Source organism: Pseudonaja textilis, chromosome 4 (genome assembly GCF_049901715.1).
Source record: "Pseudonaja textilis isolate UNSWEBS1 chromosome 4, rPseTex1.2, whole genome shotgun sequence".
Classification (NCBI taxonomy): domain Eukaryota; kingdom Metazoa; phylum Chordata; class Lepidosauria; order Squamata; family Elapidae; genus Pseudonaja; species Pseudonaja textilis.
In genome coordinates, this window is record NC_141993.1 from 43,672,893 (window position 1) to 43,697,872 (window position 24,980).

The window sequence follows — 24,980 nt, forward strand, 5'->3', positions numbered from 1 at the left end:
GTAGAAAGGGTTAATAACCAGCACTTCACACTGGGGCCTAGATACCTACTAGTGGCCACAGAATAAAAGTTGTGCAGCAGTAGTAAATGTCATTTATTGATAGCTTGGCTGTGGGAATTTTGTACCAGCTGTAGTTTCTAAGTTGTTTTCAAAAGTAGCCCCATATGGTTGACATAACCAAGCCACACTGTGTGGGTTGACATAATCAAGCCAGACTGTGATGAGAGCATGAGATTCTGATCATGTCATAACTGGCAGACCAGTCTAAGCTAGGCAAAGGCTCTCCCAGTCATAACCTTCACCTGATGTTCTAAGGCATGGATTCGGAGAACTTATAATTCAAAGGCCTCCTCTATTACAGGATATGCAATCTCATCATTGGGACCACTGTTTTGGGGCAATCCCAAAGTTTCTGGATGAGCAGTACTGTGATTCTGTTCAGATTTAATCTGTTTCACATCTTCCAGTTCACAGCCTCCACCACCAAATCAGAATATCCACAACATTTCCAAGGACAGGCTGGAGTGTAATCTACAGTTGAATGTCAACATACAGATAGTATCTCAATCCAAACTAATGGATGACTTCTCTCAAAGTTTTCAAATGTATATGAAATAAAAGGAGAGAAAGGAATGATGTTAGTGGAATTGCAATTGAAGCAACCATTTTGTTCTGTTTCAGTTTCAAACTCATATGCACATAGTTGCTAGGTGAAAAGGGCAATTTTACTCAGTTTTGAGCAGATAACAGCAGACTAAGAGAAAAATGTAGATCAACAGCATCTTGAAAAAAAAGCTTACCTGGATGATTTTGTTTTCAACAGGAGCATGCAGGAGAGTAGTCAAAATCCAGTACAAAGTTTAGATAGCAAGCTGTGGTTTGTCAGCCATTTCAAGGTCAAGAGTTGCACAAGCAGGATTCACAGGAATGACACCCCAGAGGAAAAAAAATCAGATCATGCTTTCAAAGGAGAAACGTGGATAAGGCTGTAGCCAGCTGTCTTTAATTAAGAGAGTTACTACCTTCTTTTGCAAGGAGCATAACTGTACTTCACTCTGTACTCCATTCTACTTGCCAAGTCCAAGGGTTTAGAGCAGTGGTGGTACGCTACTGGTTCAGACCGAAAGCAGAGGATCAGCTGAGAAGAGGGGAAAAAAATCCTCCAACGATCAGCTGAGAGGAAAACGAAGAGGAAAAGTGCAGGATCGGCCTTCCCACCCGCCCCTGCGCTTTTCTCTTCTTTATCCTCTCAGCTGATTGGCACTACAAGTCTCAGCTGGTGTGGGGAAAGCTGCACGCTGGCATTAGGCAAAGTACACCCACCAAGCAACAGCCCACCAAGCCATGCCCACCGAACCGGTGGTGAAACAATTTGAATCCCATCACTGGTTTAGAGGCTGTACAATATCATCTGACTGTTCCAGTCTTCCGATGGTGCCTGTGATTGACCCATCTTCAGATGATTCCTGGCTTGGTATCTTCAGAGGCTAACATTTTACTGGTTCATCTGCAGAGATTGTATTATATTACTCTAAAAATCCAGTTGTAGCCAATTCTTTGTTTGTGTCAAAATCCACATTGCCTTCTGCAAATGAAAGTATTTTTATTGCATCTTCAAAACTTTTCTTCACGTTTCTGTCTTAACTAATTTATTACTCCTATGCTTTTCTTTGTATAGTTAGTATGCACATGGTAAAGCTTACAGAACCAGATTCACCGATATAATAAGGATCTTTAAAAATGTAATGTCTTATGGTTTTACTTTGTATTAAGCCACAAATCTTTTAGAGAGTTTAATTTTTGCAAATGAGGAATAACCCAAACAGCCTTTACACAAAGAAACATTTGTCAAATCTCATTCTGTTCTCAAATGATCAGAGAGCAGCAGAAGCTATTCTCTGGACACTTCTGTGATATTCAGTCAGAGGCTCAGACCACTCACCACGTATCTGTCAACAACAGCTACTGACCCCATTTGCATCACATGATTTTTCACTTCAGATATACTATAGCTGGGAACATTGGAATGAATCTGGTATAAATCAATCATCAAGAAGATCATTAGGCTAATAAAGCACTAAGAACAAAACCTTTTTAGGCACATATATTAGAGAAAAGTCAGAAGGATTAAATCCTTCTACACATGCTCTTAGATCCATAACATAATTTCCGAACACCATTCATAACCTTCAGAATGAAACTGCCTGGAGGCAATTCACTAAGTCTAGAAAAAGGAACCTATTTCTGAGGAAGAAATTGAAAGGACCTATCATCTAAATAAAAAATTCATACCAGCAAATCTCAGATTAAAAAGGTAAGAAAATGAAATAATTAATACAGGTAAATAGGCACCAAAATGAATGATTTTTACTATATGGATATTTGATAATAATATGGCCTGTTTTAAATTGCAGTTCATGAACTAATATGTAAATAGGAAATTTTGCAGTTTCCCAAATTATATGATTGTTTTCCAATTAAAATATTTAGATGTATATTAAGGAAAATTTTAAAAAGCTTGTTTTTAAGGGATGAAGATACTTGCTTAAATACTCACAAAATATATACATTACACAAAATTGCAAAAAACTGCCTAACATTTTCATGTATTTCTATACTTTCTTAATGAATACAAGTATTCCTCGACTTACAACCATTCATTTAGTGACCATTTTAAGTTACAACATTGAAAAAAGTGACTTATGACTGGCTTCACACTTACAACTGTTGCAGTATCCCCATGGTCACATGATCAAAATTGAGGTACTTAGCATTGGCATATATTTGTGACAGTTGCACTCTCCCAGGGTCATGTGATCACCATACCTTCCCAGCTGTATTCTGACAAATGAAGTCAATGGGAAAACCAGATTTGCTTAACAACTGCATGATTAACAACTGCTGTGATTCATTTAACAATTGTGGCAAAAAAAATTTAAAATGGGGCATAATTCACAATAATTGTCTTAATTTTGGGCTCAACTGTAGTAGTAAGTAGAAAATATAAAAATGGAATAGGTTCAAAAAGGGGGAAACAGAAGATTTTGAAACCTTAATCAGGGTAGAGTCTTAAAATTTAAATGATGTGAAACCCAGTTTCAGAAATAATAGAAATGTCCCCTATATCTCTAAAATATTATTAAATACTGTATATTTATAAGGGTATTTTAATATTGGCTGGTAACAGACATGGACCAAAGTAAGATGCAATCTAAGGACAGGAATGGATAAGGCACATGGAGAAGAAATGCAACATTATCTTGTTTAAAGTTATCTGTGCGTGACTTGGCTTGGGAATACATGCAGAAGGCCAACTTATGTCCTGACAATGTATCAGACTTCCAAATAAAGGTGGAGCAGCTCCTCAGAGCATATGAAATTACTGACATGGCTGGACTTTAGCAGACTCAGTATTCTTTCAGTCACAGCTCCTTTTCTGGAATACTATTTGGTTTTCAAAGCTATCAGATAAACCAAAGATGGCTACAAAATTCCTATTTTAATTGCAATTAATATATGTTTATGATAATTGTTGTTTGTTCATTTGTTTCTTATAAATTTTCTCCAGATTAAGAGCTCTGCTACCAATGATGGGTGAATATTAGTTGCTGTGCTATTTACCTGACTGTCTTTATATTCAGCCAAGAAAGTTAAAGACAGAACAGTTGCATTCATCTTTCTTTAACAACCTATTGATAGGATTATCTACATACTACTACAACTCTCTATAATCTTCAATTAGCCTAAAGTCTAAGCTCATCATAGCGCAAACTTTTTTGAATAAAAGTACCTCAAATGTGCTAACTTAAAGAATGCATACAAAATCTGAGATACATTACTGTATTTTTCAGAGTATAAGATGTACTTCCCACCACCCAAAAAAGTGAGTTGAAATGTCTGTGCATCTTATACAGCGAACTTGGGCCAATTTTGGTCTCCCAAAGCCTCTGTGGGTCCTATTTTTGGGAGGCAAAAACAGGACCGATGGAGGCCTTTGCAGGCCAAAAACGGACATGTTTTTGGCCTGCAGAGTGCTTCTGGACACCAGGAAAGGAAAAAACGGGACACGCAGAGACAAAAAACTATTTTTTCTTGTTTTCCTCCTCTAAACCAAGGTGCATCTTATAATCCAATGCGTCTTATAGTCCAAAAAATATGGTACTTCTGTGTAATTTCTGTGTGATTTCAAGGAGCTTCACACTACTTCTATTCACAAAGTTGTGGCTGCTGGGTGGTGCCATAGTGCTCATGCTTTCTGACCATACTTCCCAGAAATCTGAAGGTTGTGTGATGCAAGAGAAGATGGGAGAGAAGTATCCCTGCTTTCTTTCCCATCTCCCTCTGGTTGTCCACCCAATCAGCTGGGCAGTAAGTCTTGACAGCTGAGCAGCAATTGGCTGCTTTGCAACCAAGTCCAAAAACTGAAACCTCTTAATAACAATAGGGAGAGGTTAGTATGCCTTCTAATGAGGTAAGGCTGTTTGTGGGGTGATTGTAGTCAACAATGAGGAAGGGGGCCCTTGGGGACATGCAGATTGACAAGGAGGTGCAGTCTTCCTTGTGGTCCATGGCTCCCTTTGTTCCCCTTCCCCCAGCAAAGTGGCAGGCAGTGAGGAGGAGGATGCTTCATCAGAGTTCTGCTGAGAGTCATGAGTGCGAAACGGTGCCAGCCTGTATTATATGTGGAAAGAAGAATGACTCAATGCTTTATCTAGTCAACTCTAATATTGAAGAATTGAAAAAGAAAACAAATTATACTCCAAAACCTGCTTAATCAAAAATTAAAAAGGTGATTATAAATAAATTAAAATTGTAATAGAGCATCATTCCAAATCTTTTTGTATGATTATAGTTGCTTAATTTTACTTAACACTAGTCTGTTTTAAGGAACTAGGGATGTCAAACTCTAGGGCCTGGCAGAGCACTCAGGCTGCCACAGGTGCTCCCGACACAAGTGACATTGACCTGGTCATGCCCACCCCGGCCCCCCAAGGTCAAACAAACCTTGATGCGACCCTCAATGAAATCGAGTTTGACACTCCTGTTCTAAACTAACTGCATAATTTTAACTTTAAGAACTATTGCTTATTGTATTCTTTGTCATAATCACTGATGGCATGTACATGGTTCAGCTTCAACTGGAGGTAAGCCAATAGTCCCAAACAATTTTGTGGACTTTACCTCCCATCAGCCTCAGCCAACACATAGCAAGAAATTATGAAAAGTATACTCTTGAATAAGGTAACAGTGTTCCGGGTGCCTCGATGTATATAGTCATGCTGGCTACATGACCACAGAAACAGAGATAAGCAGCTCCCCCCTAGTCAGACATGACTGGACAGGGGAAACCTTTATTTTTAGTCATCACTTTGTGACCATTCTTTCAATGATCATTCATTAGGCCTGAGAAAATTGACTTACAATTGGTCCTCATGCTTATTATATTTAAAGCATTCCAGTCATCTTCTCCTGTCCTGTGCAAACTGCCTCTGCTTCTACTCTTCCCATCCATTTATCTCCACTCCCATCTCTGCCCCTTTGGCAGCCCTTCACAGCATGGCAGAGATGATGAGGCTACTATATTCCGCCACTGCTGCTGCCTCAGCTGATCTTTATTGTGTTCTTTCTTTTCCTCAGTCCAGGGGGTCCTGTCAGTGCTGGGCTCACAGCTGCTGCCACCTCCCCTGCTACCAGATTCTCCTGAGAGTGGCAAGGAAGTAGGGAAAGAAGGAAAGAAGATTGTACTCTTACCTTCTGGATCCTCTTGCCAAGATCACTGCAAGGCCCCACTTTTTTGCATTTCTATACTGCTTCATTATTCATCTCATTCATTGTCTGCTTCCTCAGCCCTCCCCCATCTACAAAACATAACTTGGCCAGAACTGTTGGGAAGTCAACTGCCTTACACATTAAATTAATACATTAATACATATCATGCCTGTATCTTTTCAAAAGCACCTACTGTATTTAAACCCTTTATGCACTTTCTGATAATTGTTCCAGCTTCTGCAAGGTGATTCTTTGATCCCCATAATTTTTTATAATTTATACACTAATTATAGTATCACTCATATTTTATGATGGATAGATAAGATGGGTGGGTAGGTAGGTGAATGGATGGATGGATGGATTCACCTATAACCATTCTCCAAATGTGGAAGCTTCAATTACAGTGACTTTTAAGGATGACTGCTGAAGGTGATATTGAAGGATAAGGAAGTATTTTAAAGAAAAACAGCATAAAATATTTATTTACCCAATATCTCATTGTATCTAGGCCCTAATAAAAAAGGAACAATTTATTTTTAAATGAAAATAAAAGCATCATTGAATTACCAACTGGAGTGCAGCTTTGGCATGCCCTGAAGGAAAATGCTTTGGAGAAAGAGAATCAGATAAGAAAAATGATAAACTCATTAAGAAATTCCATTAAAATGTGCACTCAATACTATACATAAACATGAGCAAATTTGGATATCTATGATTACAAGCTGAGGAGCTGTATAATAAATCAATTCATTATATCAAGTAAGCAGCACATGTGCAATCCTATTTACATTGTATTATATTTACCTATATTTTATTAATACAATTCACAGCCTTTAATTCATTCCAATAATTAATTGGAAGTTATAATTGTTATATGATATTAATAAATAATTTGCTTTGTTATTTCTTTAGAATCATCCAGTTTAAAACAATTATTGCACATAAGAAGATTTTATTTGGTCATATAAATATGTCTGACATGCAAGTAAAGTGTAATACTTAAGTACTATTGCACTATGGCTGAATAAACCTTCAAACAACACTAAATTGATATACTCTATTAATAGCAAGAAGTCAGAGATTTATAATTCAATGGCTATAGCATGGAAAGTATTTCCCAATTCACTGACATCTACAGTTCCATCAAATTTATGTTAGATAAATGTTCTGATATATATTTATTAAAATACCATCTCAATCTTTGAATAAACATAGTGTGCAATTTAAAAGTCTGTGCATTATAGCCAGTGGCATATGTAACGTAGTAGCTAATGCAATCAGATGCTTTTTGATCTAGGAAGTGATAATCATAAAAAAGCCCACCTACATAAACAGACTATATTTACACTAAAGGAAAACATTTTTCAGTTTCTCTTCTATCAGACATATTGATCAAGTTAGTTGAACTAGGTTCAAATGTTAATTTTCAAAGAAAATGTTTTTATTTAAGACAAGTAAAATCTTAATGATTTTGATAGGTAGGGGGTGGAGAATAAAAAACAACATTCTTAAAAATTATTGCCACTGATTATTTTAAAATTGCTAGTGATTCTTTTTTATCATAGCTTACAATATTACAAAATCAACTGCTCGTTAAACTTGGTGCAGAAAAGAAAATCATTGTAATTATTGCCTGGACATATTAATATAACAATGTCTAAATCCATATTAATTTATTTATTTTCCACATTTTAATCGCATATGTACATTATTTGAGCACCTACATTTATGAATGAGTAGCACGCATTCATTTTTAGATTAAAGCCTGTCATCTTAAATTCAGGTACAGAACATTTAAACCACACCCAATAATTACATCACACATTAGCAGTCTTATTGGTCTTCTTAAAATTAAAATTAAAACTTTATTGAAAGTAATGAATTGGACTATAACGATAAAATATAAAATGTTCCAGAGGAGGTCTCTAACTATAAGGACCTAACTATAGAGACAAAAGCCATTGAGTTCAAGTCTTCAGTACAAGGAATCAAATCAAACTAATAACAAGATTCTTGTTATTCCTGAAGCCTTTTATAATTAAATTAAATAGGTTGAATTCTATTTTACATTTAACATGTATATGAAATTTGCAATTTATATTTTCTCAGATAAGCAGCTATCTCCTGATAGGAAAAGAAAAATAAGACTTTTCTTTTTCCCCCAGAATGATTCAAATACTGTTATCTCAAGTTACTCATATCTATAAAAAAAAGAGGACAAATAATGTATATATATTGCATTGTTTTTCTTCCATTTATGTATAGCTTCCCAGTTCACTTACAGTAAGCCTGAGCAACGTGCAATATTAAAAATCCACAATTTAAAATTTCCTTATTTACAATTCAAGAAATTTAATGATTCTGCTATAGCTTTCTAATTCTACTAGTAGTATATTTTCTTCCTTTACGGTAATTACTATTTCAATTCATTTTAGAGGTGCAAGCCTTCTAAATTTTGAATTATTTCTCATTAATGCTTAAGCATTACAGTTAGCATTTTAAAAGAATCTCTGTGAAATGTGCGCACACATGCACACACACACATACATACATACAAACACACAAAGCAGATCTATACAACTCTCCAATGTAATAATTTATTAGTATTTAACCCTACAAAAGCTAATTATCCATTTCAAATTTCAAACATAGCAAAAATATTTTGCTCTGCAAATAGTGAGCATCATAAATATCTGGTCTCTGAAATATATATATACATACACATACATATATATAATTATTTCATTCATTTTATATATATTTATTATCATTCATTATTTATCATTCATCCTTCTAAGAAATACGATTCACTTCATCTGACTTCTATATACAGTAAGCAACCAATTTATACTCCATCAGATACAGTACTCTACAAAGGCCTTTTCTTTCTTGTTTAAATTATAAGCTTACTGATCTCTGCCGGCAGTTTTTGGTGAATACAAAACATATCATGTATAAAGACATTTTGTCTATCAACAGTTGGTAATTTTACAAGTGTCTATTCAAAACTCACCCACTGAGTTTAATGAAGTTTATCCCAGTAAAACATTTAAGATCGCCAATCAAAAAAATTATACTGATTCTAGTGGATTTCTGTAGCAAACATTTCTCTTCCAAAGGAACTACCAAGATAAAAAAGGGAGACTATTTTAAGATAATAAGCTGTCAATTTCTACAAACAACACTTTCTTATACCAGAGTTATATATTTAGCAGGTTTTCCTTTGAAAAAGCTGTTTAAGAACAAACTGAAATATACCTTGATGTAACCTTTAATGTTATTTTCATACACTCTCCCAGCCAATTCTCTAATAAGGTTTACTGTGGACCTGATAGCAGCTATAGCTAAGCAAAATTTAAAATAGAAATCCAAAACTTACAACGCTATCTAGGTGTCTAAATTCCACAACTATCTACTCACCCCCGGTGACCTGCCATGATAACGATAGGCTGTCAACAAAGAAAAAGTGCTAATGTTCTCTGTTGCCGCTACTTGACCTGAGAAAAGCCAGAGCTTGTTAATGGTTTCAGTGTCAAAAATAGATACTCCACTGGCAAAGCAGCTGCATACATTTCCATAGTTATTTATCTTAGCCATAGTCAGTGCTCTGGAATCCTTTAAGGACTCGACATAAAGGAATCTGGTAATGCTGTTACCTCCCTAAAGATTACTATTTCTCTGGAAAATCCTGGAACAGTAATATAGATACACAGTTTTTCAACATGAATTGCTTGGATAAAAAAAACCCTAAAAAACACCTGAGGAAAACCAAATTAATATTATTCTACAACATGAATCTGTAGATTCAAAAATTAAGTATTCCATACCAGGAAGGACATTCTATCTTGAACTTTCAACCTTAGCATGGCTGCTTTAAATGATATACTTTCTGATAAAGAAGTATGTTCTGTCTCTGAGGATAATCTTAATTTGCATGGCCACCCAAGAGCTTGTTGAGACGGTTGGTCATACAAATAGATACTAATAAACTGGTATTTTTTTTACAAATATAAACGCTTTTCCTATGATAACTTATCATAAAAGGAACTTTTGTATTTGTAGAATAAAAATCTTTTCAAATAAAGAAAAAAATACGTTACCAATGTATATAGAATAGAATAGAATTCTTTATTGGCCAAGTGTGATTGGACACCCAAGAAATTTGTCTTTAGTACATATGCTCTCAGTGTACATAAAGGAAGAAAATAAATTCATCAAGAATCATAAGATACAACACTTAGAGATAGTCATAGGTTACTAATAAGCAATCAAATCATATTAGGAAACAAATAAACAATATAAATTGTAAAGATACAAGCAACACAGTTATAGTCATAAGTGGGAAGAGATAGGGACTAGGAACTGTTATTATAATTCAGTAGTAGAGGAATAATAGTAATACAGTCTTAGTAAATAAGTTGACAGTGTTGTGGAATTAGTTGTTTAGCAGAGTGATGGCATTCAGGGAAAAACTGGTTGTTCTGGTGTGCAATGCCCTAAAGCCTGTAAGTCCACAAGTCTTAAAGTTGCCAAGGGTGGAGACCCCTGCCCTATAGCATCGTTTTGAGGGTAGAAGCTGAAACAATTCGTGTCCAGGATGTGAGGGGTCTATAGACATTTTCACAGCCCTCTTTTTGACTTGTGTGGTATACAGCTCCTCAATGGAAGGTAGGTTGGTACCAATTATTTTTTCTGTAGTTCTAAATATCCATTGAAGTCTGTGTCTGTCTTGTTTGATTGCAGAGCCAAACCAGACCGTTAGAGAGGTGTAGATGACAGACTCAATAATTCCTCTGTAGAATTGAATCAGCAGCTCTTTGGGCAGTTTGAGCTTTCTGAGTTGGTGCAGAAAGAACATTCTTTGTTGTGCTTTTTTGATGACGGTTTTGATGTTAGGTGTCCATTTTAGGTCATGTGATATAGTAGAACCTAGAAATTTGAAGGTCTCTACTGTTGGTATGGTGTTGTCTAGTACTGTAAGAGGTGGTGGTGTGGGAGGGTTTCTTCTAAAATCTAGCACCATTTCTACAGTTTTGAGTGTATTCAGTTCCAGATTGTTCTGGTTACGCCATGAGGCAAGTTGTACAACCTCCCATCTGTATGCGAATTCATTGTTGTCTTGAATGAGACCAATCACTGTTGTATCATCTGCAACCTTCAGTATTTTAACAGATAGATTTTTTGAGATGCAGTCACTGGTATAGAGAGAGAAGTGGAGACAGCACACAGCCCTGGGGGGCTCCTGTGCTAATTGAAAAGGTATCTCATGTGATTTTGCCTAGCTTCACCTGCTGCTTCCTGTCCAATGGTGGGTTTCAAACATTTTTACTACTGGTTCTGTGGTCGTGACTTGGTGGGCATTGCAGGAGAAGGATACTGTAAAATCTCCAGTCAGAGTTGGTATTTGCCAGTTCTCCGAACTACTCAAAATTTCCGCTACCGGTTCTCCAAAACTGGTCAGAACCTGCTGAATACCACCTCTGTTCCTGTCTGTTAGGAAGCTTATGATCCATTTACAAGTGTGGTCAGTTACAGCTAGCTGATTTAGTTTAATTATAAGAATATCTGGAGTGATGGTATTGAATGCTGAGCTGAAGTCTACAAAGAGGACCCTTGAATAGGTCTTTGGAGATTCAGGATGTTGTAGGATGTAGAGCAGAGTCATATTAACAGCTCAGTAGGCAAATTTCAAGGAGTCTAACGGCAACTCTAAAACAGGCATATAAATGCTAATAAATCCTTTGAAGTTTTTGAAGCCAGAATCCTGACATCTAACAGCAGATCTGTGATGGTTTTCAGGTGGGCCAGCACTAGCCTTTCAAAGGTCTTTATAACTACAGATGTTGAACAACTGGTCTGAAATCATCCAGTTCCTTGATGGAAGGTTTTTTTGGCACTGGGATGATAGTAGAGCATTTGAAGCAAAAAAGACCATAGCACATCTCTAGTGATTTATTAAAGAAGTGGGTAAGATGTGGGCCAGTTGATTTTTAAGCAAGAAGGAGATCTTGTCTGGGTCTGGTGCTTTTCCTGGCTTTTGTCTGTGAAATAGACCTTGCACCTCATTCTCTGTAATCACCAGAGGAGGTAGGCCCAATAGTGGGATAAGTTGTAGGAGGCTTGGCTGTTATTGGTGTGTCTGAGATGGGGATTGTGGAGATGAGTGGCAGTATATTTGCTGAAGTAGCAATATTTAATGTGCATTACACTGCAAAGTTGATAATTTATTGCATTTCATTTATGTTGTTCTGTATAAAATACTAAGTGAACAGATTTGTAGTTAGCACAATTCTGATTTTCTTTTTCATTTTCAGCTAAATAGGAAACAATTCATAATGATAAAGATATAGGTAGTCTTCAACTTACAACCACAATTGAGCCCAATATTTGTGTTGCTAAGTAAGACATTTGTTAAATGAATTTTGTTCCCTTTTACAACCTTTCTTGCCCCAGTTGTTAAGTGAATTACTGCAGTTATTAAATTAGGAACACAGTTGTTAAGTGAATCTGGTTTTCCCATTGACTTTGCTTTTCAGAGGGTCGCAAAAAAGTGATCCCATGATTCTGAGACACAATGGTCATAAATGTGAATCAGTTGCCAAGCATCTGATTTTTGATCATGTGACCATGGGGAAGTTGCAACAGTCATAAAAGTGAATAATGGTCATAGGTCACTTTTTTCAGGGCTGTTGTAGCTTTCAATGTTCACTAAATGAACTGTTATAAATCGAGGACTACCTGTATTAGGAAAAATATGTTTATAATTCAAAATCAATTTTTTTTGTCACACAATATGCAGATGCCTATCTATACTTTGAAAAAGTATCATTAGCTTGCTCAACATTAAAATTAGACTACACAAAGAAGATAATTAAATATGTTATAAGCTGAAGCAGATTTTGTCAAAAAAATTATACTTTGTATTTTACCATTTTAAATGAATGTAAGGAATTTGATTGTGGATGTGCTTATACTTTTGGCATTTATATAAACTGAACTATTTTAAGAGTCCAAATAATAAACCCAAAGCAAACAAAACTCGGAGGCCAACTCTGAAGCTGACCCTATCATTACAAAGAATTGTTTGTAGAGAATAGCACAGAAATAAATAAGTAACAATTAAATACTTTTATCAGCATGATTGGACTTAAGAACTTTTAACATTTTCAAAGTATTATCCTAAATTGAAACAAATTGCAACATCTATAATCAGAATGTAAAACTTCATTGCAACTGTTTTATTTTCAAAACAAAGATTTTGGGGGGATGAAAAAACCAGATGGATTTCTAACTGGCTGACAAATTAGACTCAATATGTAATCCTTAATGGAATTATATCTATATGGAAGAAAGTATGCAGTGGATACCCCAAGGTTCTGTCTAAGGCCCAGGATTCTTTCAACATCTACATAAATAATTTAGATGAGTGGTTAAAAGGGGACCTCATAAGATTTGCAAATGTTACCAAACTGGTGGGAATATCTAACAAAATGAAATTTAGTGGTGAGAAAATTCATGCAAGAAAAATCAAATGCATAGTACAGATTAGATGAAACCTGGCTCAACAGCAGTAACTATGAGAGGGATCTTGGAATCCTAGTGGATAATCATTTAAATATGAGCTAGCAATGTGCAGCAGCAGCTAAAAAAGTTGCATCACCAGAGAGACAGAATCAAGATCACATGAAGTGTTAGCACCATATTCTGTACTGATCTAACTTCAGATTCTAGTAGTAGAGGGGTTTAGACAGAGAACAACCCTATCATCGTGAAAGGAACAAAGGAAGTCCAATTGTAACCCTGACCTAATAGTGCTGAGCCCCCAGGTGTCCATCGTTGACGCCTCCCATTTGGAGCAAAGAAGGCTAGGCGACCTCTGATGGGTGGGGAGAACGAGGGATTACTTAGAGTGATGGAATGAACAACCCCCTCCCCCCGAAAGGGCCGTTTACCAGTAGAAAGTTGTTGCCTGCCAGATGCTTCCGCACGTTGGTCTTGGCATTGGGAGTAAGGCCTCTGAGAGCGGGGGAAGCAAGATGAGGTCTCTGCTTTAAAAGCAGGAGAGCGAGAAGGAGCAGGGCGATAGTCGGCTTTCTTCCCAGAGGAAGAGAGAATTTTACGTTTATCTCTGGTTTTGATGAGATAAAGTTCCAGAGCATCGCCAAAAAGCTTATCGCCTGCGAATGGAACTGAAGCCAGCTTCCATTTTCGGCGTGACTCCACCTGCCAATTTCAGAGCCATAAAAGTCTTCTTGCTGCTACTGATGATGCCATGGCCTTGGATGCAAATTTGGCGGAACTGAGAGAGGCATCTGCAGTGAATTCTGCCGCTGCGATAATCTTATTAAGGTCTTGGTGAGACCGAAGGTCAGAAGCAGGCAATCTATTCTGGAGTTGGTGCAGCCACTGTATGGATGCCCTCGTGAAAAAGGATGCTGCCATTGAAGCCCGAACAGCCCATGCAGCAGCCTGGTGATTGCGCTTGAGGGTCTGTTCGGAACATTTATCATCCAGTTTCAGGATATCTTCTGGCTCTGTGGGAGTGCCAGAAGATGAGAACGAGGCCAGAACTGGAATGTCAACAGAAGGCACTGCAAGGGCATTGTCCAGAGCTGTGCTGACATTGTAGAAATGCTTATCCAGAGAAGATGGGCGAGGACCTGCCAAAGGGAAAGTGCTTAAAGCCTTGCTGAGTAATGTCCTGAAGAGAGTAGGTTTGAGAGTAGGTTTGCTCTGGGCAAGAATCCTCTTCCTCTGAAAGGTTTTGGTCATAAATCTCGCCCTCTTCACATTCTGAACAAAAGGAGTAGCTGTGTTCAGATGGTGAAGCCCTTCCTTCCTCATCAGCCGCCTCCCATTCTGGTAGAGAAGAATGGATCCTGAGGTCCTGGGGCCTGTGTAAATCAGGTGATGAGGCAAGGAACTTATAGATTGAGATGGGAGAAGGACCTGAACCCTTTCCAGAGATCAAAGAATATGCTTGAAGCCTTCAGCCAACCCCTACCTAATGGACAATGAGACATCATCTTGGATATCCCCTGGTCTATGCTCAAAGGTAGAGGAAAAAGGCAGAAGGCCTGCTGCTGTGGGAGTGAAGTTGGCTTCAGGCCTAGATTGAGGAGAGGTTCGAGGCCTGGAGGGAGGGGGAGGAGCATAGGGCCCAGAAGCCTGTTAGAAATAAGGCCCAGAAGATTGTACTGCAAGAGCCTCAGGAGACCAAGATGGAGGATGGAAAGGCTCATAGATAACTTCTCCTCCCCTGGGAGGGCTTGGCTGGGGCTCACAGGTATCACCTGAAACATACTGTAATTGCACTCCCTTCTGTTGAATAGTTCTGTTGAACTGCCTCTCTAGGGCTGCATGCCTGCGCTTCTCTGCCTTCAACTCAGCCTGAGTTGCCTTCTTAGGGGCATGAGCCTTAGCTCTGATTTTAGCAGCCACCTCCCTCTGGACTGATTGGGTGCATTGCCTACATCTTTTTCTCTTATTGGGCTTAAGAGACTGTTCCACTGGGGGGGAAGCTCTGCCTGAGCCTTATCTTGCTCCATTTGTAGAATAAAGGCTCTTGCGTTAGAAAGAAACTGTTTAGAAATTTTTATGAAGCCCTTTAGGGTATAAAATGGCCCCCAGACTTACAAAATGGCCACTCACCTCGTGGTGGAAAGCTTCAATCCAAGATGGCCGCTGACGAGGGGAAACAGGTTCCGAGATCGAAGAATCACTCCGTAGGCTATAAAAAGCTCCGAGCGAAGTCAGCAAAGGAAAACGCAGCCACCGGCCACACGATCAGCTGGCTTGCGCTCTTATCAGTTTGCCGATCGTTTTTTTATGATCGCTCAAAACCGCAGGCGTCGGGGAGGTCTACAGACACTGCCCAGCTTGCCTGTACAGAGCTTTGGTAATGCTGCTCCCAACATTGCAGGAGAGAGCCCTGCTCTCCTGGAAGAGCAGCTGCCCAGATCCCTAGGAGCTGCTTGAAGCGAGGAAAAAGTACTGACGATCGCTGGTGAGTGCTATCTAACAGAACGCTTTCAGAGACACAGCTACTGACTGAAAGGAGCTGAGTCAAAAGCTGGGGTCTCTCTTGGGGGCTGGCTTTTATATCTTAGTACAGACTCAGCTAAATGACATCATAGGAAGGAGTCAACCCATCCTGGACTCTCAATGCAGCATGGAGGAGAATTCGTTAAATTTCTTCCTCAATTTGGTTTTTCTTCATATTAGCTTCTCAACTTGGCAATTTCCATGGAATTTTTTCCCTGACATCCTAACTGCTTCTTCTATTTCTTCATCTTCACCAGTCTCTTTTCACATTTATAATTAATGACTTCTTTAAGTTCTTTCCAAAGTTCCTTTGGTTTTTTATCAATGAGGTTTAGGATTTCACAGCAATTCTTTATATTCTTCTTGAAATGGTGGATAGATGCTCAAAATCATATCATGAAGCTCCTACTACTACTCCTCTTCTCATTAGTATTCAATGTTCCACAGTCAGCATTTGGCCATGTCTATAATTGAACTCTTCCACTCCCACTTACCAATAATTTTTAATTAATTTGATTTTTATGCATTCTGTCTGGCGACATCCATGTATAAAGATATTGTTTTGGTTGGTTATTTATGAAGAAATCATTACAGTGGCAGAAATTGCTAAGTATATCTCCTGCTTTATTTCAGTTTTCTAAGCATTCAGTCTCCAATCACAATCTTGTTTGTGTGTTTTGTCAATTTCATATTGAATTTGATCTTTTCTTCTGGATGGATGAATGGAGCATAAACTTGAATAATTGTTATATAATTATTAACAATTAACAATTATTATAATTGTTATATTAAAGGATTGACAACAAAGTCGGATTGATATTATTCAGTGATTGCATTGTTGACAAAAACTGGTCTTTCTATAACTTCCCTAACTATAAAAGCAACACTGTTTCTTCTGTTATTCATGTCCTGAGTAATAAATAGCATGAACCTCTAACTGAAAGTGTCTAATTCAAGTCTCTCTCCATCCCCCACATACAGACAACAACGAAGTCCATCCTGTTAAACAATCTGAAGACTCCTAATAGAACTTTCTTGTAGCTTTAGAAAGATAGAAAATATCATAAAGCCACACTTTCATCCTTGGCTTATCTAAGATACCAATGGGATCAAAAAGTGTCAAAACATAAAGGTCAGCAATTTTAAATGTCCTCAAGAGGTTCTGACTCACCCAGTACAAATCATCCATCAGAGAGACTAAATCTATACCATATGTAGGTCTAAATATAGCCTGGAAAGAATTAAGATAATTCATTTCATCTAGGAGCTCCTTAAACAGTAGTGTCATCACTTTCTGCACTACTTTGGTGAAATGTGGATTTGGGAATACCTGTCCATAGTTGTTTGAATCAGCCAGGTACAAGTGATTTGGTTTTTTAGCACAAATTTACTCTCAAGTAATATTTTCAAAAAAGAATTAATGAAGCGAGTGATTGCTGACATCAGCAATAACTCTCAGACTTATATACAGCACTCTCCGGACAGTTTACAATGTTAGCATACTACCATAAAATAATTCACCATAATCTTTATAAGCCAAGCTGGGAATATATAAGTGGTAATGCAAAAGTCTAGGGGCAGATACTGGTGAGGTTGAACCAATGATTTTGCATGGCAGAAAGAAGAGTTATGTAAACATGGAACAAAAATATTAAGGCAAGAAAAAGAATAGCAAGAAGTCTATTGTAAAGCAGAAGGAAAAGCCCAAAACACATATATACATAAAGTTATATACAGTACATGTATATATGCACATACAAATAAGTTTTGGTTTCTATGTTTTGAAGTGGTTCTGTTGTATAAATATGTCTGTTTTTATGTGAAATAAAGCAACATATCTAGCTACTTCCTATATAACTCTTTTTCTTTCTTTCAATATGGAACACTTCAAAACCTCACTATTCTCCTTCCTTAAAAAATATACAAATAATATGCATAATTAATAATACAGTACTAACAAACTCAAGCTTTAAAATTCTAAACAACCAAACTTTGTTTTAACAAGAACAAAATGCAGCATATATGAATTATTTATTTCTTAAAGAAAAATTATATTGCTGCCTAACTCGCTCTCAGTGACTCTAGGAAGTTTACAAGGATAAAAATGTATTATTAAAAAAATAAAAAGAAATAAACTCCTACATCCTGGCAACATTATATTAGAAAATAAGCATAGATATGCCATAGACACAAACAGCTGTGTCAGAAGCAGATTAAGAACCTTATATTTCTAGAAATATAGTAAAGTTGAGAGCCCATTTGGTTTAGTGGTTAAGCAACAGACCATGAAATCTACTTCCAGAGCTAGCTAGGTGTCTTTGGGCTAGTCACTTTCTCAGCCATAGGAAGAAGGCAATAGCAAACAACTTCCAAAAAAACTTGCCAAGTAAACTGCAAGGATTAGTTCAGTTACCAGGATTTTTTAATTTTTTTATTTAAAAATCTCACTTGAAGGAAAACTACCGTACATACAAAGAAAGTAAAGTTACAGTGTGTTAATTTCACATTGTCTGACCTGCAGTTGATTCCAAATAGCCTGTTTTTCTTTACACAGCAAAGAAAACCACAGTGTAGTGGTTTTAGTCATATGTTACCATATGCTATTATTTTAATATCAAAATAATTGAATAATCACTGTGAGACGACGACGAAGACAGGTGGCTGATAGAAGCTACCATAATTTCAAAATATAGTAAAACTGATGTGAAAGCAATGCAGTAATCATACTGACCAAAAGATCATATTTAAATAGTGAATGTAGTAACTTTTGCAACAAAATATGAATTATTATTGCTGGAACGCAATATAATACATGTATTTTATGCTTCATTATTTTACAATCTTGAGTGTTCCAGTTCTGCCTAGAAATGTTTCCAAACAGGTTTCATTAATTCATTATTCGTGCAGAAAACAAATAAGCACAGTGTCAGCAAATGGTCCACTGCACTCCCACATACAAGAAAAGTATGTATAACCAATGCATGGTATGCTACTGTGAAACTAATGATAAAAAGAATCAGTGTTGTATTCCAAAATATATCAAATGTTGCAAATATTCTTAACAGTAAATTGCTGTTATAATTTCATTGCACTTAAAAGTCTTTGCAAATCACACTTTCATTCCATTCAATGCCACTATTAATTACAAGTAGATATCTATTGACATGAATGTTTTCATAATTAAATTAATCTGCTATAAAACATCACTTAAACAATAGTCATTCAATAGTCAGAAAATTATTTTCTGATTGATATGGAAATGATTTCATCAGTAATGTCATAGTGCTCACCCAACAATGGGTGCTCATCCAACAATGTCTCAATGTCTAATGATTGTAGATTTTCAAAGTACTGTAAAAGAATATTCAATAAAACTGGGAGAAGAGTGAAAATATCGTGTACAGAATAATATCAATACAAACTTTTGTAGTAGGAAAAGACACAGGGAATCCTTTCCCTTAACCTACTTACTTTATCATAGGCAGTACAAGAGCTAGTTCTAGGAAGAGAAGTAGAACCTAAGGTGCTAAACAGCTGTAGGACTGATGAACAGATTGCCAAAAAGTTGCATAGGAATGAGCATGAAGGAGATAATAATACTAAATATGCCTACTAGGCCTGCATCAGTGTCCACCAAAATCCTTTAAAACCCTTTATTGTGGAGGAGGGGGACAACTCAGGAGCACTAGAATATGACAGAGATAGAACAAGAACTCAAAAAGAAGCCTTATTCTGGAAGCACGTTGGCAAAGCTGAGTTCAGGGGCAAAGACTGCCAATTGAATGCTTGCCCTAACATTTGAGTAAGATGACTAGATTTGTAGATACATAATATTTCAGCTTCTCATCATTATTTTTTCCAAGAGTAGGTTAATGCAGAACTGCAAAGGATTCCCAGTGACTGAAAGTTCTTGTTGTTACCCAACTAAGACTTTATATTTTCTCTTTCCTAGCCATCCACATACATTGCCTTAAAGGTATTTTTTTGATATTGTTAATAGCAAAAACCAGGCTTTGTTCTTTTACCCCCTACCTAGATACATACAAATTAGTATGTGAAAAATACATATAAATTTGTGGCTGTGATCTGTGCTCCAAATTGTGTAAGCATCTAACAATATACTTACCCTCAACTGTCAATAAATAGCATAGTAATTTATATTATAGGAATTGCAAAAGAATATTCAGCTCCTGAGAGAGATTCAGATTCAGATAGAAAAACACTAAAACTATACAATTCTTTCAGTTATCTAGAGAACAGCACTTTATCATTCACAAAGTGGCTATTGTTTTAAAAAAGCCAAAAAATGTCTGCCTTAAGTAACTGAAAGAGTAACTGGCATTTACAATGTAAGTAATCCAGTTACTGAGAATTCTATAACTTTATGCTATTCCATTTTATAAATCTTGTGAGAAAAAGCTCTGGGAGAGCTTTGTTTTTTTTAATTAAATCAGTGCCAATTTCTTGATAGCAACCAAGTTAAAAAATTGTACCTAACAATCAATCTCTATCAATCACTATGAGAATTATGGGGTCTCAGTAGGACTGTATGATTTATTTTTTAAAATATCAAAATTCTAGATTTTTAGGTTTGCTATGAATTTTAATTCATTTTTCTCATCAATTTTCAAAACAATATTGATTGAAAGCTTGCAATTGTTTTTGTATCCTGACTGGTCTTTTGGGAATTGTAATTTATATGATACCAATAAAATTATCTAAAACCAGTGATTCAATGTTATGTTTTATAATAACCATTTAATAGATTACATACCAGAAGAACTAGCATGTTGGTAACTTTAATACTGATTTAACTCCCCTGCTTATTATTGTAGAGATAAGCCTACTTTTCTAATACTTTACTATTACAATATCTGAATTGTATCCAGAATTGGAAGGAAATGGTATCTTAGTTCTTAGTCAGCACCATGAAACAATTTAACTATTTTCTGTTCTTAATAAGGCTAGTAAGTCAACACCAAACTTCTAATAATGAAAATGCTTTCTCAGTGTATGTATGTGTATATAAGCATATATACAGTATACATACGTTCACTTAGTTCTTCATATATAAGTTTGATCTTACTAGTTCATATAAAAGTGCAGCACACAAGGAAAAATGTTTTCAAAATTTTAATAATATTTTTTACATCTTTTATTCTCAAAAGCCTGAATCCAGAAAGATTTTTAACATATAGTAAAATGGTTAATTATTTCTCATATGGATGTTTTCATAATTGACTATAAATCCTTCTAAACCTTCTTTAGAAGTGTTCTATTCTCAAAGCATTTTGTTCTATTAACTGAGAATGGATTATTCTATCCATCCCCCTCTATTGGTTCATTCTAGATCCAAGCCAAACTGAGGTCTTTTAAAAAGCGCCTTTTGTTTAAAGAAAGAGTTGTGCAGAAAGCATGCCTTGACTTAACATTAATGCATGTGCAGTTAATTATTGGTGCAAATATCAAATTAACTAAGCCCCATCTCTGATCAGTTGCCTTCTCCACATTCTTCAAACTCACCAGCTGCAAATTGTTGTATTACTGCAAAGATATTAGATGGCCTAGTCAAATGAAAACATGTTAGTATGTCCATCTCTTAAATTTACACTTTAAATTCAGCAATATGAGATGAGAATGTCTTGAATAACCAGATAATTGAATTATAGAATCCTAAAGAAAGATGTCATGTTCACATGCTAAATGAATTAAAAATAGAATGGAAGAACTGTCTGACTTCACTCTTTAATTTTAGCTGGATGATGAACTGGCTTTAAATACTGAAAAGCACAGCAGGTTTTTTTTTTCACTCAGCAAAGTGCTTATCTTATGTTTATTAAAGAAATGCAGCACATTCTATTAATAAGTCCTGTAGCCATAGTTAATTCCCTTTATAAGTGAAGCATGGTTTTAGTCTATACTTTAGAGCAAATGTAATTGCAGAATTTTTCAAAATCACAAAACAGTTTAAACATTTATTATTATCCTCAAAATGTTTTTTTCAGTTTTTAAATATATATTCAAAAATTAAAGTACAAAAATATCTAAAAGCATATGTCCTATATTTTAAAAAATATTTGTATTACTTACTTTTAATATTTAACAGCAAAGAGATGACACTGGGTGATATAAGATAGAGGGTTATCAATCTTAAAAGACAGCATATGATGAAATAGGTACATCTGTTTATAACATCCACATTTTTAATTTCATTTTCCACATGAGTTGATTGTATTCAAATCTGAATTTGGTTTAAGCTGTCTCAATTACCAGGAAGCCAGAAAATGGATGAAAAACCTAACATTTCTTTTTCTGTTCATCATTTTTAAACAGAGTATAGTCAGAAGCATAAAAATATTTCTATCATGCATCTGATATAACCTTAAGTAATACTGACAGGACAAGAATAGCTATTGCAGAAATACAGTTAGGAACCTGGATTCTTAACCAACTGCTGAAGTTATCCATTGAAGAGGGTAACACTGTTAGTAAGTAAAAAGACCCATTAGATGTTATTTCACCAGGAGTACATGGAGGAGGAGGACCATCCTATCAATCAAGCCCAGCCTATCCGAACTAAGTCTAAGCACCTCCCACTGTTGGATGCTCGGAGCAGCTCATTGGAGAAAAAGCATTTGACATTGACACTGATTCTATTAAAAGTACTGTTGTTTCCAAAATGTCTGTCACAGCTTACGCTGGATGGGTTGTCATGGATATGACTACGAAATGGTATTGATGAAAGAGTTGGTATAAAAAAAGATTATGTGAGCAGATAATTTTTTTACAACAGCCACAAATTTTCTAGGCTAGGAAAGGCTCTTTGGCCAATTATTATGGGAAAAAGAGTAATGTAATTGAAAATCCATGTCATGATATGAAGGTAGCAATTCTAATCCCTTGAAACAAAGAAACCCTCTTTGGGGATTGGATTATTTCTGAACTAATGACAAACTGCCACCAGAACAAGATCAGACTACTTCACGAGAAAAATGGAATATTTAGAGAAATACCAGAATATTATGCGAGTGAAGAACACAGTAATATCTCAAGACTTCAGAAAGTAGAGAGAATAGCACTTTCAATCTCTACTAAAGACTATGAGCAAACCTTTTCAGGAATCCTTAATTCTTGAATTAAAGATTCGTAATACACTCTTCCAGTAATCATTGAATCATTGGCTTGTTTTGCTAATATACAGACATCTGTATATTCCAAGCTTGACAATCAAACAGAAATTCCAGATACAGCAACACAGGCCTTGAATTGGGGACATACAAGTCTTTCTTATTATTGGGAGCACTCGAAACTTTTTTAGGATTATTTTTTCATTTGTTTAATTATTTAGGCAATATTTAGATATTGCAAACTAATATTGTCAGAAATATTTAAATTTGGTATGTTGTGAAAAATAGCTACATGGTCATTACCAAAATCAGACGTAAAAATTGAGACATAATGAATAGAGATTAAGAATTGTATAAAAACTATTAATTAAACAAGGCATTAATCTGTAGGTAAGTACTTTTTCTGTAATAATAACAAAGGCCTGGCCTATCATTTCTCACAACAGCTGCAGTAACAACAGCAGAAGGAAACAAGGAACAAAGGTAAATGAATAGAATGCTTAAAAGCAGTTCCTGCTGCTTAAAAGTCAATCACCACTCAAATTTATATGCCATTTCATTTTTAAAAATGCGCACATCCCTTTCATAGACAGAGTCTGGTGCTGTTAAAAATCAAGAGACAATTTTGGCAATGTACTATTGTACTAAAAGCAGATCATTGGCTTCCTGAACTCAAAGAAGGGTTTAAAAGTTTGGAATTGTTTTTTTCTCAAGAACAGCTACATAGCAAAATTCTTAAGACATAGAAGGATACTTAAAGACCTGCTTATCATGGAAGAAATAGGTGTTTTTTTTAAATAGGAGTAGTCATAAAATAAGCACAAACAGTAGCATAAATAGCACCTAGAATACCAGCTGAAGACAGTTCTTAATTATGCCATTTTTCACATATAAGTATATTATTATATATTCTATTATTAACCTAGATTGTATTTTATTATCTTTTAGCCCTAAAAAGATCCTAAGCAAACAAACACAATAATTTGGATTAGTGTTACATTTTCTCAGTAATTTGAATCTATGCTTTAACTTCTAATATTCAGATTTAGAGTAAGAGGAACTGAAGGGAAATATTGGATCTCATAATGTCTCACTACCTTATAGCAGGATGGGTGGCATGAGGCTCAAGGACTTCTGTACTCCCCAAGCCCCTTTTATATAAGCCTCTCCCTTCAACATCACATACAGAAAACTGGTGATATTTTTTGGTTATTTGGAGATAATAATCAGTAAAGCAAAACACGTCTAACCTAAAATAGGAATTTAACAAAATGAAGGTAACTCCTAATTTCCCACCCTCAAACAAATCCTCTTCAGAAAACCCTCAGCATCCTTACCTTGCATAATGAGGCTTTAGCTGCTAAAAATATTGCCTACCTTTGTCTTATAGTATATAGCATCATCTGGTTGTTCATATAGCAACTGCATCTGACAGATTCCAAGAATACTAGAGTTTTATTAATATACAAATATTCATAGACAATGAGGAGCAACACATCTTAGTTTGAATCAACTTTATCTCAAAAATAATTCAAAATTGATCTTAAAATTGACTTAAGTACCCATTGAACAGAGGTATGACAATCCAATCTACTAACTCAATTACTAACCCAAGCAACTAATTATGGTGTTTGCAGTGGAATAGAAAGGTTGGAAATAATGATGATGTATCAGGAGATTGTGGAAATGACTCATATAATTGCATCAAATATTATGATGTAAATATATAGATCATATCAATAGTTTTATGATACCATGATTCATGCTGTTGTCTTTGTGATATTATTATGGCTTGTAACAGATGCATATGAAAACAAGATGTTAGCAAAATGTAGAGTTGAAGAGTGACCATACATATTCATTACATTTGCACAATGCATTTGTCTCACTAATGTCTTTAAATATTACTAAATCTATTTAATTGGTTCTAGTTTTAATTGGTTTGTGGTATTATTCTAGTCATTTTTTATCTGTAGCCGACACTGGATCAGTAATCATAATTTTTTAAAAATCCTTTTTTCAGCTTCAGTTAATTTCAAA

The 24,980-nt window shown here is 35.8% G+C and overlaps 1 protein-coding gene across 4 annotated transcripts in view; it reads right to left on the reverse strand.

Annotated features, from left to right (window-relative positions):
* The window catches only part of RBM20 (RNA binding motif protein 20), a 92,277-nt gene that overhangs the window by 55,137 nt on the left and 12,160 nt on the right, over window positions 1-24,980 (reverse strand). Inside the window, exon 1 of one of the 4 annotated variants that reach the window (XM_087932753.1) lies at window positions 9,190-9,303. The exons of 1 other annotated variant lie outside the window; for it this stretch is intronic. In XM_087932753.1, the coding sequence (XP_087788879.1) occupies window positions 9,190-9,206 (17 nt within the window). In that variant the 5' untranslated portion in view covers window positions 9,207-9,303. Of the gene's footprint in view, window positions 1-800; window positions 879-9,027; window positions 9,110-9,189; window positions 9,304-24,980 lie in introns of those variants that run through there. 2 more of the 4 variants (XM_087932751.1, XM_087932750.1) reach the window with 2 other exon arrangements.